Source organism: Saccharomycopsis crataegensis, assembly GCF_037102585.1.
Source record: "Saccharomycopsis crataegensis DNA, jcf7180000000073, whole genome shotgun sequence".
Taxonomy (NCBI): domain Eukaryota; kingdom Fungi; phylum Ascomycota; class Saccharomycetes; order Ascoideales; family Saccharomycopsidaceae; genus Saccharomycopsis; species Saccharomycopsis crataegensis.
This window is the reverse complement of record NW_027043820.1, coordinates 120,707-140,647: the sequence shown is the minus strand read 5'-3', so window position 1 is coordinate 140,647 and position 19,941 is coordinate 120,707. Positions and strand designations below refer to the sequence as shown.

The 19,941-nt window shown below is 36.8% G+C and overlaps 8 protein-coding genes across 8 annotated transcripts; 5 read left to right on the top strand and 3 right to left on the bottom strand. All coding sequences in view use genetic code 12, as the record gives it.

Annotated features, from left to right (window-relative positions):
- Positions 1-1,686: 1,686 nt before the first annotated feature.
- On the top strand, positions 1,687-3,309 carry DASC09_009310 (G1/S-specific cyclin; the record flags this gene model as incomplete). Its single annotated transcript, XM_064994534.1, has 1 exon — positions 1,687-3,309. The coding sequence occupies one exon, from the start codon at positions 1,687-1,689 to the stop codon at positions 3,307-3,309; it is 1,623 nt and encodes a 540-aa protein (XP_064850606.1).
- A 2,726-nt stretch (positions 3,310-6,035) lies between these two features.
- On the bottom strand, positions 6,036-7,118 carry DASC09_009300 (VTA1 family vacuolar protein sorting-associated protein; the record flags this gene model as incomplete). Its single annotated transcript, XM_064994533.1, has 1 exon — positions 6,036-7,118. One exon carries the CDS (start codon positions 7,116-7,118, stop codon positions 6,036-6,038), a length of 1,083 nt encoding a protein of 360 aa, XP_064850605.1.
- A 437-nt stretch (positions 7,119-7,555) lies between these two features.
- CRS1 (cysteine--tRNA ligase) lies at positions 7,556-9,808 on the top strand (the record flags this gene model as incomplete). The annotated part of the gene is made up of 1 exon (XM_064994532.1): positions 7,556-9,808. The coding sequence occupies one exon, from the start codon at positions 7,556-7,558 to the stop codon at positions 9,806-9,808; it is 2,253 nt and encodes a 750-aa protein (XP_064850604.1).
- Positions 9,809-10,069: 261 nt separating this feature from the next.
- DASC09_009280 (Sip3 protein) lies at positions 10,070-14,047 on the top strand (the record flags this gene model as incomplete). The annotated part of the gene is made up of 1 exon (XM_064994531.1): positions 10,070-14,047. The coding sequence occupies one exon, from the start codon at positions 10,070-10,072 to the stop codon at positions 14,045-14,047; it is 3,978 nt and encodes a 1,325-aa protein (XP_064850603.1).
- Positions 14,048-14,453: 406 nt separating this feature from the next.
- SDC1 (Sdc1p) lies at positions 14,454-14,915 on the bottom strand (the record flags this gene model as incomplete). The annotated part of the gene is made up of 1 exon (XM_064994530.1): positions 14,454-14,915. One exon carries the CDS (start codon positions 14,913-14,915, stop codon positions 14,454-14,456), a length of 462 nt encoding a protein of 153 aa, XP_064850602.1.
- Positions 14,916-15,216: 301 nt separating this feature from the next.
- RRD2 (peptidylprolyl isomerase RRD2) lies at positions 15,217-16,413 on the bottom strand (the record flags this gene model as incomplete). The annotated part of the gene is made up of 1 exon (XM_064994529.1): positions 15,217-16,413. The coding sequence occupies one exon, from the start codon at positions 16,411-16,413 to the stop codon at positions 15,217-15,219; it is 1,197 nt and encodes a 398-aa protein (XP_064850601.1).
- A 304-nt stretch (positions 16,414-16,717) lies between these two features.
- ESA1 (NuA4 histone acetyltransferase complex catalytic subunit ESA1) lies at positions 16,718-18,136 on the top strand (the record flags this gene model as incomplete). Its single annotated transcript, XM_064994528.1, has 1 exon — positions 16,718-18,136. One exon carries the CDS (start codon positions 16,718-16,720, stop codon positions 18,134-18,136), a length of 1,419 nt encoding a protein of 472 aa, XP_064850600.1.
- A 557-nt stretch (positions 18,137-18,693) lies between these two features.
- Positions 18,694-19,857, top strand: TGL2 (triglyceride lipase; the record flags this gene model as incomplete). Its single annotated transcript, XM_064994527.1, has 1 exon — positions 18,694-19,857. One exon carries the CDS (start codon positions 18,694-18,696, stop codon positions 19,855-19,857), a length of 1,164 nt encoding a protein of 387 aa, XP_064850599.1.
- Positions 19,858-19,941: the final 84 nt, after the last annotated feature.

The window sequence follows — 19,941 nt, the reverse complement described above, 5'->3', positions numbered from 1 at the left end:
CTCAAATTGATTTATGCTGCCGTTTAATTGGGAGTAATGTCCTTTGCATTATTAGCAATTTTCTAATCACACCTCCGTAACCATTTCAAGCTGAGCAATGATCGTGAAAGAGGGATGAATTGAGAAGAATTGAGAAAATTGGAAACAATAGCGAGCATCTTTCAAGGTATGATTTTGAATTCGGGATCCATGTCAGCCAATTTTAGAAGAATCCAATATGAAAACAGAAAATCAATATTATGTCACTGTACATGTGCGAAAATCATGTACATGGACAGGAAAAATAAAAAGAGAGAGCGCGAGACAGGGAGAGAGAGAGAGAGAGAGAGAGAAAGAGAGAGAGAGAGATGATCATAAACAGAAATAACAGTAATATATTGAAGAATTGAAAAACCAAATCCTATTTATTTGAGTAATCCTCAACACCTTAAGGTAAGAATTCTAAGGCATTTCACATTTTCGATCTAACTATTGTGGAATTCCTTTTTAATAGTATGGGCATTAGTGCATTCTTTTTTTATTTTGTTTTTTGCAAGCCATACTTTTGATTGCTTAGAACCGATGATCAGGGGAAACAAAAAGGTCCTAATAAAGAACTATAAGATGTCTTGGACTGTTTCTAGGATTATTATATTACTACATTAAATGATGGCAATAACTACCAAATATTAAACAAAATACAATACCAACTCCGCTACCGAAGAAACAAAAAGAGTCATCTGTCCTCTGAACAGCATTAATTGCTTCCTACAAGTTAATTCTTCTTTAATTCTATTCAATGATTGGTTTGCTGATTGGAGAATATTGGATTAAAAATACCCCCCAAATTCAATTGAATTGTAAAAATACTCTTAGTCTGGATTGTCCGAGCAAGTTGCGAAGCATCCCGTCCAAATATGTAACCACGCCTAAATATGTTTGGATGGAAAGATAACTCTAACCACCCTGTTTACTATCTATTCTTTGCGCCTGTACTGCTACACAATTTATGCTATTTGACACCTTTTCACTTCTTGCTGCCTTCGTTCACATCCATCGCTGTGATGGGGATATTAAATTATGTTATACTGTCAATCTCATGTCCCGCGTTTAGACAACACTCAGCTATTACTGTGGGACAAAAAACAACAACACAAACTGCAAACCCCCCCTCAGCCTGGCAACCAGTTGCCATGCAACAACCCTTGTAACAGCAGCTAACCCACCCAAATGATGACAGTTTGTAGGCGTATGCACGCACTTTTAAAATTTCAGTTCTGTGTGCTTGAATGTCTTCCTGCATGGCTTGAGAAACACGCATGAGACGCGATCGCTAACACAGACAGAACATGCAACAGGCAAGCTGCAAGGTGAACACGCATGGCATTGCATGGCACGCCAGACGGTCGGTCGTCAGCGCACACTGCTAGAGATATAATAACCCTTATTTTATATATATACTGTCATGTCCTTCGATTGCGAGAGAGAATTGGAATAGAAAAGAAAAAGTTATATATGTCCATTATAAAGTAACCCACTTTAATCAAAAGGTTTCTATTATTGTTCAAACACTTCCAACCCTTTAATAGCTTCACTCTCTTGGCTAATTCACTCTTTTTCGGTGGCCTCTCCTTTTTCATTCCCATCCCATTCAATCCGTTACCAAAGAAATTTTATTTCTTATATTTTTTTGTTCGCTTTTCCAAAATGACCCAAAATGATTTGCTGAATAGATTAAACGAGGACGTCCAAGCAACATATAAGGCTGATATTGTCGAATATTTTGCTACCCTCGAAAAAAGCAACAAAATCGTCGACCCTCTTCTCATCGACTTACAAACCGAGCTTAAATGGTTCGTAAGACCTTACTTACTCGATTTCATTATCCACTTACATCTCCAACTAAGTTTGAATCCTAAGACTTTGCACACTGCCATTCAAATCATGGACCAATACTTTTCAAAAAGGGTCGTAAAGAAGGTCCATTACCAATTGATTGTCCTCACCAGTCTTTGGATCTCCTCAAAAATCCACGATGATAAATCAAAAGTGTTCTCTTTAAAAGAAATCATGATTACTTGCGGAAATAGTTACGACATTGCCTTGGTTTTGAAGACTGAGCTTCATATCTTATCCACCTTGGATTGGAATATCCATCATCCAACCATCGACGATTGCTTAGAAATCTGCTTCGCCAATTTCAAACCTTCTAAACAAATGGAGACTTTAGCTAGTCTTTTAGGGGAATTATCACTCTACGAACGTAACATGATGTTCTTCAGCAGTTCCACCAAGGCCATTGCCAGTATGCTAATGGCAGCTACCATTCTTGGGGATCGTTCATACATTGATTCTTTTAAGTATGATTTGGTTAAGAAAAACCTTTCATCTACCAATACCAATGGCGAATACAACATTCCTTTTGTCGAACATTTCACTCATAGTTCATTGGGAAACATCCGCAAAGTCTCGGTATTGATGTTGGATTCTCTTATCAATAACCAGTCCAAGTCACTTAAGTTCAAGTATGGATCTACCAAGTATCAACTTTTCCAAAAAATTGACGGGTTAATCTCTTCGTTCAATGATTTCTTACTTTTCAACAAACTCCAACCTTCATCTACCGTTGATTCAATTAGTAAGGATATGGCTAAGCACAACCAATCAAAAACCAACATTCGCAAGTGCCAACTTCGCGATTTCTTACCATCTTTCAACAATTTCAACAATTTCCCAATGATGATTTCGAATTTCATGTTGAGTATTGAAGTCAACCCAATTTGCATGGTCAAGGACTTGTCAAGCTTGTCACTCGAATTCTTGTCCAGTCCAATGGTGGTGCCAGCATCTTTGGCATCTCCACATTTAACACCAATCTCCACATCAAGCCCAATGGCCAACATCTCGTCGAGCTCTCTCGTTTCTGTTGCATCTTCTCCTTGCACATCTGCCTTCTCTAGTAGAAGTAATAGCTCGGTTTCCTTCTATTCAAGTGCTGATGACAGCAGCATATCTGAAGTGAGCACTCCACCTCCTTCTGTTGGCATCTCAAGTAACGAACACCATCGCCCAGTGATGATCAGCAACGGTATTAATGGCTCAGATTTTTTCGAATCTCCAAATGGTAATGCTGGTGTTCAAACAATGAAGTTTCCATTGCAGCCAAAGATTTTGGATTATAACAAGAAATTGCCAAACCAAAATGTCGACATTATCAGAGAAAGAAAGCGTCTTTTTGGAGGAGAAGGTGAAGATGAAGGAATCAGAAGAAGCAATTCTAAGAGACAGTCACCAAACATGCGTGAAAACTATTCTTTCTACTTCAAATGAGAATATTTAATAACTCACTATATTATAGAAGCTGTGCAAACAGTACTTACAACAAACAACCAAGGTTCTATTTTTCCCATCATCATTATTTTTTTACCCCAATTTCTTGACATAGAAATTAATTTTTTATTTTTGTTAGCTTATTCGTTTATTTCTGCTGGTTCAGGGTTTGTTTTTAATTTTTAGATTTGATATTCAGGCAATTTGTTTTTTTAGCTGTGCTCACTGAATTTTGTGTTTATACTGTTCAATCAATTAATTGTACTATAGAAAGAAAATTTGTCTACTAAATGTAAGCATTGGGTAAAAATCTATATTGCCCTTCTCCAGGTATTCACACAATAAAGTTTCAGATCACTTTAAGTTCTATTGGCAAGAGGAGAGAAAAGAAGAAAAAAAAAAAGAAGAAGCAAAGGTTGTCAGGTAGAAGACCAAAATTTTTTTTTTTTTTTTTTTGCAGGAGGGAGAAAATTTGAACAATCGGTGATGATCAACTTAAACCCAAAAATGCAGGAAAATTCTGCCTGAATTTCCTGGTGACAACCTGGGTAGGCCGAGAACTGAAAACCGCCGTTTTATGTCTTCTGGAAAAAAAATAATATTTTTTTGTTTCCAAAGACAATCTTTAGTCACAAAACTCGTAGTTGCCCATGCTATAATAATATGAGGTCGATGTAACATGATTTACGTGGTATCCAAAAATCTCTACAAATTTCATCCACCTTGACTCTGTGTGTGTGTGTGTGTGTGTGTGTGTGTGTATGTGTTTTAGTTGTTATTGTTGTTATTGTTGTTACAATCTTTTATGATAATCTCTACAGGATGGACATCAAAAACATTATTGCAATGAATTGTTTGTAGTAAAAAAACTCCCCAATTTGAGTTTCAACCGTGGAAAAGTTTAAACGAAACAACCCCTGCATGCCTGTTTGCCTCAACATGGTGTTTTCTTTAAAAAGAAGACTGTTGATAATAATACAGGTTTAGTGGCAAGATAAGATACTGCTCGGTTTATTAAGGCACAGAACAAAAAGGAAAAGTCTTAATTAAGATCGTTTTAACTTTTTTTCTTTTTTTGTTTGTTATCCATGAACAGACAATTCAACCCAAAAAGATGGGTGACATGGTTTAGCGAGCGAACGACAAGTTGTTGAAATCTTTATAGATGTAGATCACTTCGCAATTAATAAAGACAGTTAAAGATTCCTGAAATAGTAAAAGCAACTGCTGCTACCGAAGATCAAAATAGGAACAGGAAATAACAAATAATGTAACAATCCTACGATGTAAATAGCCCATATGTGGTTCGCATGATTGTTTTTTTTTGCATGCCGATCGTGGAATTAGAGGCGACCCACTCCTCTTTGGTATGTCTAATCCTAGATCAAAGCCCTTTATGGAGATATATCCATAAATTGGACGTAATAATATAACTATCCTAGATCATTTTTTAGCGCCCCTGAGCTTACAATAGCAAATCCACTGTTCTTGTTATCTTCTATTGCCAACAAGATCCCTGCCCATGACCTGAACAATACTCACTAATGTGGGTGTTTTTGCTCCTTGATCTTTCCTCATTCAATAGCAATAGATCCTCATGGTAGCCATTTCGATGCCCTTAATTACTTACTTCCTCAATCTTTTGGCTGTGACCTCCCTAATTTACAAAACGTTTGAGATACACGTTTCTTTTTTCTTTTAATTGATGATCCCTCTATAGAGATACATTTCGAAATGTATCGAGAACTTATATGTAACTATAGTCATTAGATGCCAAATCATTGGCCAACCCAGTTCAAGCTATCCATAGAAACTTCAAATTACTGATTGGTTATTCAAGGATCTTGAGCTTAACATTTCAAAACTAAAATTTCGTGGGACATGACATCTATTTAAAAAAACAAAAATAAATACGAAATGATTATCAAGGCAATAATAATAATTATCACAACAAGGTACTAAGAACTCTAATCCATAAGTTACCAGAAATGGTACTACAGCAATATATTGTTTTTCTTAACATGTTCGGTATTATCTAGTTGCAAATCATTCTCCTCGCTATCAGGGGCAAATTCAATTGACAATGAATGTGGCTTTTTTATTACTCTATTCGCTTGTACGTACTGGGAACAGACAAGAAAGGCGTATTGTTATCAGAATCCATGAAAGTCACCAAAAAAAAAAAGAAAAAAAAAAAAACTCTATTGGAAGTTACAATGTCTCTTTATATAATGGCCGCAATATTTATTTATATATAATAGTTACAATAGCTCTTAAATGTTACCAATATATTCCCTGGCTATATATACAACAGCTTATTGTAATAGCTATATACAAAAATTTTCAAATGGAGTTGTACGTCATTTTTGGAGAGTATTGTTTCTACTATAAATATGATTTCTTATTACAAAATACCATGTGATCGTATAGAATTAAAGACAATTCACAAATTGGCGGTAGGCCTACTGTTTATTCAATTTGCAGAAGAATTATAATTCCAACCCCCAAATACCTAAGAGAACCTAAAAGCAATAGTTGAAAAAAAAAAAAAGCTTATCATATGGATCACTACCATAACAAAAAAAAAAAATAATAGATATATGGATAGACAGATAGCCAACCAAGAACATGGATAACTAAGTACATAGACAAACAAGTAAAGATAAATAACTAAATAGATAACTCAATGAACAGAAGAAAAGGCAAGTAGACTAGAAAGATGAATCTCAATTCTCCAAAAGATCCAAAGCCTTCCTAAGCTCCAAAATTGCCGTGGGTTTGTCTTCATAATTCAATGCTGAAATAGCATATTTGGCGTGCTTTTGAGCTTTCGAAATCAACTCAGTTTCATCCATAATAGTCTTAACGTCTGGCTTTGAAACCCTTGATAAGCTGCTTCGAGAAGAAAGTGCTGGTTTTGGTTTGATTTCTAGTTCAAAGGAGTCATTTGCTGGTCTTGGTATAGCATGCAGCAAGCCTTGTTGAAGCGCCAAAAATTTCTTTGCTTCTCTTTCTTTCAAAGCTTGGTCATTATCAATAAATGAAGCATTAGAACTGTCATTAATAGTTTGGTTTGCCAGTAATGGAGGTGTCATTGATCTAATTGAACTACTTTCTTCTTCTTCTTCTTCTTCATCATCATCATCATTATCAACAGCAACATGATCTTCACGGCTATTATCATCGTAACTATCATGTTTGTCAACCTCTTCTGATCCCACAACCTTCTCATTTTTTAATTGCTCTTCCAACTTGGCTATGGCTTCTTCATCTTCATTGTTATTTTTTGGTTTAGGAAGTTCATAATCATTAGGATCTTCACCATTTTTGAAAGCTTTCAAAATTCTAGCAGCATGGAATTTAGCGTACTTTATTCTATGCGCCACTTCTTTTGTCAATTCTTCATCCTGTGGATCCCAAAGTTTTAGTAGCTGTAAAAAGTTCAACACGGCAATGAACCCAGTGGCTGTGGATCTCGTCACATTGTGGGTTTCCATTTGATTGTTCAAATTCTCAAATATCGAAAACGCAAAGTTCTTCACATATTCTAATCCTTTTGATTCATCACTGATGAGCTCTTGAAGGTCTTGCAGCCCCAGAGATTTCATTTCTTCAATATCATCGAGTAATCCCGTGACAAAAGCCGTTATTTCACCACTATTTTGATGTAATTTCTTATCAAGAATCAATTGTGCACAATACAATTTACAAAAATAGGCAATTGCAGGGTTGGCTATTGCTACCTCATTTGCTCGGGATAAAAAAGGCTTGATCTCTTTCTGGATCGATACAGGGGGTTCTGATACCATTGCCAGAGGACTGATTGAGGGGAAAAATATATTTTTCTTTTGAATTGATAGTAATTTCCCAAGGCTATAGAGATGATCCCTCACCAATTTGACACATTTTTTTTTGTTCTTTTTGAGATTTTTAGCTCGCATCACGTGCGTGCCCATTTTTCTGTGGCTTCCCAGGGAAATTTTTTTTGCTTCCATCGACTTCAGTCATACAATCATGTCATACTGTTGTGTATGTTATATTGTTGACTCATTATTCTCTCGTTATACATTTCTCCGATTTGATATCCCTTTTAGGATAAGAAGTGCAACAGAGAGTTTACCAGTAATATAAAGGCACGAGTACCAGGAAAAGAACATAGAAAATCATTGTGAATAAGGACAATTCATCATTTATTCCGTGTATGATACTTTCTAGAGCAGCAGTTAGAAGATATTGTTCATTGAAGATGTCTGTTGAAGCTAAAAAAGTGACCCAACCAAAATGGCACACCCCAACACCGGTGACCGAGCAACCTCAATTGAAGTTGTACAACTCATTGACCAAAACTAAGAACCCATTTGTGTCGATCAAGCCAAATGAGATCAAATGGTACTCTTGTGGTCCTACCGTTTACGACTCAAGTCATATGGGCCATGCCAGGAACTACGTGACTATTGATATCAATAGAAGAATTTTGCAAGATTACTTTGGATATAACGTCACATTTGTGCAAAACGTTACCGATATTGATGACAAAATCATCATTAGAGCCAGACAAAACTATTTGTTTGAAGAAAAAATTAAAAAACAATACAAGACTGTCACCGATGAGTTGGTAAAATATACCCAAGAATCTTTGGTCGAATACATCAAGAAAAATGTCAACTTGAATAGTGTTGAAGAATTAAACAACTGGTTGGCGACTTCCAAAACCGAAGAACTTGCTGCGATCAACCCAAAATACCCAATGTATTACAAAGCTTTACAAAAAGCCACGGAATCAATTAAATATGCGAAAACCATTCCAGTGGAAGAATTCTTGGCTAACGTTCAGGATATTGTGGTTCCAAAATTGGATCGTGAGTTGGGTTCATCGGTGGTTGACCCTGAAATTTTCAAGAGCTTGCCAAGTTATTGGGAAAATCAATATGATATTGACATGCAACAATTAAATGTTTTACCAGCTGATATCAAAACTAGAGTCTCCGAGTACGTTCCAGAAATTGTTGAATTTGTGGAAAAAATCATTAGTAACGGGTTTGCTTACAAGACTGCTGATGGTTCAGTTTACTTCAACACTAATGCGTTTGAATCCAGCGATAAGCACAGCTATGCCAAATTGCAACCATGGAATAAAGGTTCTTTGTCGTTGATTTCCGAAGGTGAAGGTTCATTGACCAGCAACGCCGGTGGGAAGTTGTCACCAAATGATTTCGCACTTTGGAAAGCATCCAAGCCAGGTGAACCAGCTTGGGAGTCTCCTTGGGGTAAAGGTAGACCAGGATGGCACATTGAATGTTCTGTCATGGCTTCCGATGTTTTGGGCGAGCAAATGGATATCCATTCTGGTGGTATTGATTTGGCATTCCCTCATCACGATAATGAATTGGCACAATCTGAAGCATTCTTTGACAATAAGCAATGGGTGAATTATTTCTTGCATACTGGCCATTTACATATCGAAGGCCAAAAAATGAGCAAGAGTTTGAAGAATTTTATCACCATTCAAGAAGCTTTAGAAAAATACAGCGCCAAGCAATTGCGTTTGAGTTTTGCGTTGATTCCATGGAACAATCAATTAGATTTCAAGGACACCTTGTTGAACCAAGTGAAATCTATTGAAAACACATACAATAAATTCTTTCTTAATGTTAGATCCATCAACAGTGACATTCATGATAGAATCAACAATGGGGAAATCATTAGTGAGAAATTCGGAGAAAGCGAGAAAAAATTGTTGGAAGATTTGAACACTGCCAGAGATCAAGTACATGAGGCCTTCTGTGACAACTTGTCGACACCTACAGTTATCAAGGTCATTAGTGAATTGATCAATACCACCAATTTGTACATAGCTAACAACAGTGATATGAGAATAAGACCAGTTGTGGTTATTGCAAAGTACATCACCAAAATTTTGTCGATCTTGGGTTTTGATGCAAGAGCTGACTCCTTGGGTTGGAAAACTGAAACCGAAGGGTCTTCTGGTGGTTCTGAGTCCGAAGAAATTAAATTACAATTTGCCAAGACCATTTCCAACATCCGTGATGAAATCCGTAAATATGGGATTGAATCTAAGAACCAAGTTTTGTTGACTTTATCTGATAAGATTCGTGATGAAGATTTGCTCAACTTGGGGATATCTATCGATGATAGAACCGAGGGCAATGGTCTCGTGAAGATTTTGAATAAAGCAGAACAAGAACAATTGATTAACCAAAGAAATGAGAAATTGCAAAAGATCAAAGAAAAGGAAAAGAAGAAGTTAGAGCAACAAAGATTGAAAGAACAACAGGAAAAGGAGAAATTAGAAAAGGCGAGTTTGAAGCCTCAGGATATGTTCCAGGATAAGTCCAAGTATTCTGAATGGGATGCTGAAGGTATTCCTACCAAGGACGTCAATGGTGAGGAAGTTACCAAAAGTGCGAAAAAGAAGTTGGTCAAGCAATGGACTGCCCAAAAGAAGCTACACGAGCAATATTTCCCACAAAATAACTGAGAGGTTGATATTTTTATTTATTTATTTATTTATTCATTTTTAGAAGGCTTTATTTATTGCTTTACAATTATAATAGTGCTGAAATCGTCGATTATTGTTGTAGCGGAAATATCGCTTAGTCATTAGACGGCAGCACGCTGAGTCAGCGGCGGAGAGCATTTTTTTTAAACACCCAAGCTTTTATTTTTTTTTTTTTCCTGTACTTGTGCATCTTTGCTGTCGTTGTAAGATCTCAGCAGTCGTCAAACAGCAAGATAATTAATGTCTTCTCATGAAAAAGCCCCAGACCAGCTGGCGCTAAACCAGTCAATGGGCTCTCCTCCAATGTCTCCGTACCCTGAGCAGCCACGATTGTTGAAATTGATCTCCGTCGCTTTCAAAGAAGCGGCTTTAGATAGTCCGACGTTCCGTGCAAACGTTAACCATTTGAACCATTTGATTGAGCAGTGTGAACAGTGGATTGATGGGTTGTTGAAGTTCATCAAGAAGTTCCCGCAATATTACAATGATTTCAAAGACTTCTTGCATATTTCTGTCGATCAATTGAGTCCCGGGTTCTTAAACGATGGTATAATTGATCAAGATTACACATTGTCAGCGTTGACATTCACCAAGAAGGGGTTATCCACTTTATGGTCGGATTCTCTCAAGTTATTCCGGGTCAACGACTCTGAATTGGTGTTATTGTTGACTCAGGCAAAGAACGATATCAAAACTTACAAAGAATACCGCAAGAGTTTTGAAGTGTCGCAAAGCAAGTACGACTTGTACTTATCTAGATACTCTGCGCAATCAAAAACCAAAGAGCCAAGTGCTTTGAGAGAAGACGCTTTTCAGTTATCAGAAGTCCGCAAATCATATATTCATATTTCTCTCGAGCTCTGTATAGCGTTATCAAATATTCAAAAATCGTTGGATTCTACTTTGGTATCGGTAGCTTCGAATTTTTGGAAAGATATTGATATGTCTATGGCCGCCAGTAACCCTTACAATTTGTATTTGTATAACCAATTGGAAAAAATTAAATCTTGGGCCAAAGCGTGTGATTTTTCATTGAGGATTTTATCAAAGGATATGCTTACTGCCAGAAAACAAATTGAAGAAAGCGCGATCCAACAATTTACACCATCTAGAGATTTGAATGATCACAACCCAATCTTAATTAATCCAGGCACTCTTTTGGACTTGAAGGAACCGGTTTATGAAAAGCATGGTTGGTTATTTATGAAGACGTCTGTCGGGAAGCCAGCTAGACAAATCTGGGTTAGAAGATGGGCGTTTGTTAAGAATGGGATGTTTGGGTTATTGAACCTTTCACCTTCGAAGACTTTTGTTCAAGAAACCGACAAGATCGGGGTGTTATTATGTAATGTTAGATACTCCCCTAATGAAGACCGGAGATTTTGTTTTGAAATAAAGACCATCGATACTACAATTATTCTTCAAGCAGAAACCTTGAACGAGTTGAAATACTGGTTGAAAGTATTTGCCACTGAAAAGAAGAGATCAATTGAACAAGTCGATAAGAAGAAAAAAGAGTCTTCGGCATTTGCAAGATACCCTCCATTATTGAGTGAATTTGCATCAACTGCCACAACTACCTGTGATTTTGAAATGACCAGTGGGAAAGTTGAAAACACCAATAACGGGAATAATGCTTTCAATAACGGCTCCACAAATAATATTATCACCTCTAATAATTTATCAAAGTTGATGAATTCTTTTAATAAGTCCTCTAACCCAGAGTTCACCGATTATGTGCCAGAAAATTCCACAGACGTCCAATTTTCAAAAGATGGGGTTTTTCAAGAACCAGTTCTTAACACCCCTATCTCTACCAGATTGACAAAAGCAGCCATCATATCTAATACATTTCTTTCACCATCATCAATTCCTAATGCCATTAATGCAAATATTTGGGGCACCGTTAATTGGGGCATGTATTACTTGGTCAGTTCCGAAGCAAGAGCCAAAGGTAATAACGACTCATCTAGTCAGAGGCTATTGGTGTCTCAATTAGATGTCGATAGCGTTGATAAGTTTGCCGGGAAAGTTTACCCTTCATTTTATCCGAAAAACATGATCAATTATGATATTCAAATGCGGGCGATTTTTGAAACCGCTTTACAAAAAAACGAAAGATGTTTGTTGTCATTTAGATGTATTTGGTCGCCTAACCTGAAACAAGAGCTATCCGGTAGATGTTTCGTCACCATGGATAATATTTATTTCTACATGAACAGCATGGGGTTTGTATCGTTATTGATGAAAGATTTGAACGATTTGGTGTCGGTTGAAACCCATTATAAGAAGAATTGGGATATATTGAAAGTATATGCTATTGATGGCTTAAATATGAGAGCAAAAATTTTCCTTGATGACGCCAAATTGATTGAGAAAAAATTAGAGGTTTTAATCAACAACAAGACTGCGGTTAAACCTTTAGGTTTCAAAGAGTTGGTCGGCAAAATGGAGGCCCTTGAAGCAGAAAGAGAGATTGAAGATTCAGGCAAAACCATCAATAATGAGACCGTTAATCCTTCACCAAATGGGATTGCTTTGAAGGAACCGGGGATCTTGATGAATAACGATGATCCTAATTCGAAAGCTACTACCGACAAGGAAGTGGTTGTTCCATCGTTATACAGCATCAAGAATGTTGCTGATGTTAAGACATTTAAGAATGATTATTCCAATGAGTATGATAGATTGCTTTGTGCTGCCGAAATCAATTTGCCAGCCAAGGCATTATTCCATGTGTTGTTTGGTGATAATTCCAAGATTTTCAAAGAAGTTTTCACGTTGATTGTGTCTAACCAAAGTGATGGGTATGTTCAATTGCCATGGAAAATCACCAAAGAGAATAACAAACTTCAACGGAAGCTTCTTTTCAAACTATCGACAAACAGTAAAAACTCATTGTTGAAGGACAAAATTCTCATTGATAGTACTTATAATGGGATTGTTTTGGGTCAAATGAGCGAAGTGCAAACCATTGATGAATTGGTGGATAATCAATATTATAACATTAATACCCAAAGAAGTTCTTTAGAACTACCATTGGGAGCACCGTTCGAACTGAGAGGAAGGATCATCATTCAAGCCATCGACTCGGAGAATTGTAAGTTGAAAATTTATTCAAAGTTTTTGTTTTCCAGGCTTTCGCCTTCCAATTATTTGATATCCAATATTTACGGCTCTTTATTCAAGGACGAAGCCAGAAAAATCGTGGTCAAAATTCAGAAAAGTGTGGCACAAATTGGGACATATGGGAAAACCAACAAAACTATCAAATTGTACGGTCAATTGGGGACGAAAATCCATCATGATAATGATGAAGATAAAGAGAAATATCTAAACGAGGATTATAGTATTGCTGATGAAGATAACATCAAGTTTGGCTTTTTATTATTCTCCAAGATCTTCTTGAAGGTTACCACAATTAGAATCTTCAATTTCTTGTATTTGGTGTCATCGTTTATTTTCAGAGGAATCAACAAATTTTTTATGTCGTTGAGCATGAACAAGTTCTTGATATTGTTATTAATGATATCATCAATTTTCAATGTTTATTTGAGCGGTAAGGCAGGGGTATCTTATTGGATTTCTAAGAGTACCGAAAAAATGATCAATGATTATACCAAGATGGCGTCTAACAACATCAACAATCATCAGAATGGCAAACTCAATGGATATTCGAATCACAATGGCGGTTTTATGCAAAGAGCAATTTACTTGAAAGATATTGAGGAAATGATTGAAAAGGGCAAAGAATTGTCAATTAATTCCAGCTCGAAATGTTTCAAAGAATTCAAGAACGATTCATTTGTGTTGAATTTCGAAAAAAGCTCCCTCCAAAAGCATTTCTTACGCAAACAGTACGGGAATATTGCGTCTTTGCAAGCTGCGCAAAAGTTGCAAAACACTTTACAAGAAATCGGGGTGAGAAGAAATGAATTATTGATTGATTTGAAAGTGTTGGAGAAAGTAGAAAAGGAAATTGCCATCGGGGAATGGAAAAATTGGTTATTGAACGAGAATCACCAATGTGATTTTGTCAAGGAAGAAATTATTGCAAAAGTGTTAGACTCTCAGGAAAACTCTGGTAAAATTTCGGAAGCCGTGATATTTGGAGGCGATAATAGGCTTGACATTGATGGTATTTTGCCTGGTGCATCCGAGTTGCTTTCTTATTGTGATAGTTGTAAAGCTGAACTTGCAAACTCTTATTTGCTTTGAGAATTGTAACAAGAGTTTCTTTTTTTTTTTTTTTTTCTTTGTGGATTAAATGGGATCCCAATAGGTGATAGAAATGAATTGAAAGATTATGAAATGATTGATTTTAATAGTATACAGTTTTTTTATTTATTTATTTTGCTTATTTTTGCTCTTTTTTTTTTTTTTTTTTGTTATTCTTTTTGTTGTTGTTGTTGTGGAATGAGATGTCTGGATTTTTCTTCTTTAAACTGTAGCGCACTTTTTCTGACTTCCTGGGGGATAAAAAAAAGAAAGAAATGAAGAGCTAATGATAATGGATAAATGATTGGATATGATTTGTTTGTTCTAGTCTTTTAATTATAATCTCAATTGGGGAGATCGTGAATTGTAAGAGATGGTGAATAATTCGTTACACTGTATATAATCATTATCCCTCCAATTCTTTTTGCTGCTTCTTCTTCTTCTTCTTCTCATTCTCTTTCAATAGAAATTCCGCCAAATACTTTAATGGTTCCTCGGGCTTATTATTGGCTATCTGTCTCATGCCTTCTAAAAGATACGGGGTGACTTCTTCATTCAACCATTGTCTGAATGGTGCACCACCTATGACTTGGCTTGGCTTGACGCCCACGGGCAACTGTGGGACCTCTGGTTCTTTGGATGGCGTTGTTGACGAGGTTTCGTGGTTGACTAAAGATTGTGGAGCAGGAGAAGTGGTTTTCAGAGTGGTGGTATCTTGTTGATCATCCATTATTCTATTAAGGGCACCAGATTTGACATCTATGGGTTTAGAATTATCTATCGATTCAGGGACCATTGGCGGGGGTGGTGGCACAATTTCTTCTGGAACAGCCATTGGTTCTTCGGGTTTGATATCTTGATTTTCCATGTTTTTTCCTTCTCTATTATCTTTTAAAATCTATTTCATACATAACATATATACATATAATATTATATATATTCAATGGTGGTTGGATCGTTTGTGGAATCAAAATTTCATACGCAGAGACACTAGACAGGGCACATAGTACAAATGGATGGACATACCATTTCATCAGTGTTTTATTCAATAGATACACAGTGGTGGAAGATATATATATATATATATATATATAATTGTCAGTTAAAATAATCAAGATAATAACAAAAGAATACATGAAAAACCAGGCAGCGAATACACTGATATTTAGTTAGTCAAAAGGTATAGGTTTGCTAGCCGCTTCCAATTGATGCGCAGCAATGGCACTTGGTAACTTAATCCCACAACAATCACCCCAAGTGTGCACATGACCCGGCAACCCTTCATTACTATCGGGATCTACCACTGTTTCACCATTATGGGTATGTGCGGTTGTTGCTGTTGTTGTTGTCGATGACGGTGGTCTTGAAACCCCTTCGGGAGCCGGCAAGATTTTCCCAAAGAAGAAATGCTGGATGATCGGCAACTTATTGAGGACTTCTGCTTTATACATCTTTATCATCCCTTCGGCAACTTTACTCCAGGTCCTGACCCCGGAAATATCGTCCAACATCGGGCTATGCCATCTTAAAGACGCGGTCTTGACGCTGTTGATGAACCAAATACAATGGAAGTACAAGTACTTGTCCTTGAACATGTCGACGTACTCTTTATTGTGGATAGACTTTGGCTTTAGGTGAGGATGGGTGGATAATTGCGACGCCCCGAATAAAAACGGCAAGAAATGGTAATCGTCAAGCCCCCATACCCCATGAGACCCTGCGGGTTCTAGCCAGTATTTCTGTTGCAAATTTCTCATGATTTTCATGTACTTGATGAAGATTTTCAAAATGATTGCCGTAGCGTCTTTTTCCAAATCAAGCACATGTAGTTTCACTAAACAGAGTAAAAAACACATGAAATTCAATTCGTGACCCGAACCGTAATCGATTCTGGTTCGGTTACCCCAAGATTCGTTAAAATAGACGCATATTTCGGTTAGTGGATCATCATCATCATCATCATTATCATGATTACAATGTTCATTATTGCAATGCTCGTTATTCTCATCATTGTCAGTCTTTCCATCATTATGCAATTGAAGCTTGGGGATTCGTGATGATAAAAGGCCCTTGCTTATCTGGGTTATTTCATCATAAAAGTCTCTGAACTCCACTTTCCCGAACCTCGAAGTGTTTTTATCCTGAATGACAGGGAACTTGTCAATGCTTTTTTCCACGTCATCCAACACCAACAATACCTGGGATACTGGCAATGATACTTCACATTCGGCATCGTTGGTCTTCCCCTTCACCGCTTCAGCCAATGTCTCGATGAACGATACCACCAGGTCGTAAGTTGGAGATTCCTTCCATTTTTCTAAGTCGGGGGCGGTCAAGATTCTTCTAACCGGAGTAATATATCCCATTTTCCAATTTATTCGATATATATATATATAATATCATAATAATAGTAACAACAGTGGTTATCAATCAGTAAAAACCACATCGCCTTCGTCGGAGTGCGCGAAGCCAGCGGTTGTTTTTTTTTTTTTTTGCCGTCAGAAAACAAACCAGAAACTGAGCCAACATCGATAATCCCCCACTATCACCATCACTAACGTAGAAACAAGAGATATAATAATAATCTATCGATAAACCTATTTGAAGAAGAAACAAGGCTAACCCATCACAAAACAACAAAACAGACCTCCACATAAAATATCCGGCACGATGGAACCTCAGAAAAACCCGCCATCAAACGAGATAGCGAACCAATCGCTCCAAATATTGATCAAAGGTGATTCTTCTACGGTGATTACCGACCCCAATGACTTAATAGTCGGGTGTAAAGTCCAAGTATTCGAACGGAAAGAAGAAAAATATATCGAGGCCGAAATTCTCTCGAAACAAATGTTAGCGAAGAAGTTGCAATTCTACGTTCATTTCAAAAACTACAACAAGAGATTGGATGAATGGGTCACTGGTGATCGGATAGATTTGAAACAGGGAGTAACGTGGCCGAATCTCGAAGAATCCAATGACGAGAAGAACAAAAAACATTCCAAAAAGACCGCCATTGCCGGGGGTGGTAGCAGCGGCAGCAGCAGTACCAACAAAAAGAAGCGTAAAAGAGATGTATCGTCAGAGCATCACGGGGGAGAAAATAGCGATGTTATGGATTTGGATAACTTGGATGTCCAAGGTTTGAAAAACGAGGATGAGGTTACCAGAGAAGATGAGCTCAAGAAACTTCGAACTAGTGGGTCAATGATCCAAAATCATTCGGAAGTTGCAAAAGTCCGGAATTTATCAAAGATATTGATTGGTGAACATATCGTCGAGCCTTGGTATTTCTCTCCTTATCCCATAGAAATGACGGAAGTCGAAGAAGTGTACATTTGTGATTTTTCTCTACAATATTTTGTGTCTAAAAAGCAGTTTGAAAGATTTAGAAAAAAAAGCACCCTAAGACACCCGCCAGGTAATGAGATTTATCGGGATTCAAAAGTGTCTTTTTTCGAGATCGATGGTAAGAAGCAGCGGACCTGGTGTCGTAATTTGTGTTTGTTATCTAAATTATTCTTGGATCATAAAACTTTATATTACGATGTCGACCCGTTCTTGTTTTATGTCATGACCTATAGAGACGAAGTTGGTCAGCATGTCGTTGGGTATTTCTCGAAAGAAAAGGAGAGTATGGAGAACTATAACGTTGCGTGTATTTTGACATTACCATGTTACCAAAGAAATGGGTTTGGGAAATTATTGATCCAATTTTCGTACGAATTATCCAAAGTGGAGAACAAGGTCGGATCTCCTGAAAAACCTTTGTCCGATTTGGGATTGTTGTCATATAGATCGTATTGGTACGACACAACTATTATTCTCTTGATGGAGCGTCAAGAGAAAAGCATCACCATTGATGAAATCAGCACGCTAACGGCAATGACCACTACCGATATTCTCCACACGTTGCAGAACTTTAATATGTTGAGATACTACAAAGGTCAGCATATCATTGTATTAACGGACGAAGCAATCAAACATTATGATAAGCTCAAAAAGAAAAACAGACATTACTTGGATGGCAGAAAATTGGCCTGGAAACCACCGGTATTCACTGCGTCTCAATTGAGATTTGGTTGGTGAGAAGGAGGAGGACAAGATTGTATTATAAAGATTGTATATTAACTTAAACACGAGCCTACGAAACTCTTTTTTTTTTTTATTCATTATTATCTGATTATCATGTTGTAAGCATTGATTATTTTTCTTTTTGTTTTTTTTATGATGGTTGCAACGTAAAGCTGGATTTTTACACAAAAACAACACAAAAAAAAAAAAAAAAAAAAAAAAAAAAAAAAAAAAAAAAAAAAAAAAAAAAACAATAAACAAAAGCTCACATCCACAATATATATAGAAAGTTGCGGATCTCACTCCATTGGCTGGAAATACAATAATAATAATAAAAAAAAAAAAATAACCATCCATTTGCCATAATTCCCTCCAATTTTTCTTTCCGCCTTGTTGCTGATGATATTTTGACATTTGCTAGTGGTTTTTGTGGAGTGAGGAGCAAAGAGCCTGTCATATCATTCGATAATCAGCTAGTCCCTCATTTATCACAGATAATATACAATAAAAAACAGGCAATCGTCCACTCACTCACCAATCTAGTAGAATTTTTCCTAATTCTTCCAGAGAATATGCTGATGCTCGCAAGCTTTGTCACCTACAAAGTATCCAACATATTGCACTCGAGGTTCGGCATCGATCCTCAATTTCCTTATTATTCAAATCCTAACTATCATTATAAAACCATCTCGGAAATCAATGCCCAAGACAATTTGTTCATTGATGAAACCCCAATAAGAGAAGACCGTATTGCTCCAAAGTATCCGATTATTTTGTGTCATGGTTTCTCAGGGTTTGATCGATTGTTTTTAATCCCTTCGTTGAATCGTTTGAAGTACATGGTGACCCATAAAGAACTAGATGTCGATTCTTTGCAAGAACAGCCAGAATCTGGGCTTTATTTCGAATACTGGAACGGTATTCAAAAGGCATTGATTGCCAATGGCTCGGTGGTGATGATTGCGAAAGTGGCCCCCATGGGATCAATTGAGGTCAGAGCAGGTATGTTGAATGAGTTTATTAATAAGCAGATTGCCAGATTATCCAAACACCAAAAGATCAAAGATAAATTGCATCTGCAACAAAGAATAGATGAAGTCAATTTACAGAATGATGGCCCATCTCCAAAAATCAAGGTCAATTTGGTTGCTCATTCCATGGGGGGTTTAGACTGTCGCTACTTGATATCGAAAATCAACGAATCCCAAAAGAATTACGAAGTGGTTAGCTTGACTACGATTTCCACGCCTCATAGAGGTAGTGAGGTGGCAGACTACGTTACTGACTTGATGAGATCTTCAGAGTTATTTACTAATTCTGATTTCTTCCGATCATTGAATGACCTTCGGTTATCATTAGTTCCCTCCAGCATTTATCAATTGACGACAAGAAAGATGAAAGAATTTAATAAGGAAGTAGAAAATGATCGAAACGTGAAATATTTCAGTTATGGAGCAAGATTTTTCCCTAGTTGGAATAATATATATAGATTCACGTGGCAAATTGTCAAAGATGCTTCAGGGGGTATTGATAATGATGGGTTGATTTCGATTAATTCGGCAAAATGGGGTAAATATATGGGAACCATTGAGGATGCTGATCACCTAGATTTGATCAATTGGCGAAACCCAATTAGAAGGTTTTGGAGGGAGACAATTAGACATAGAAAAAGTGGGTTTGATGCCATTCACTTTTATTTGAACATCGCAGATGATTTAGCAAAAGAAGGGCTATGATTTACTTTAGATACCGAAAATTACATACATATATATTCAAATTTACATACTATAATATAGAACAGAAAAACAAGACGTGGTGAG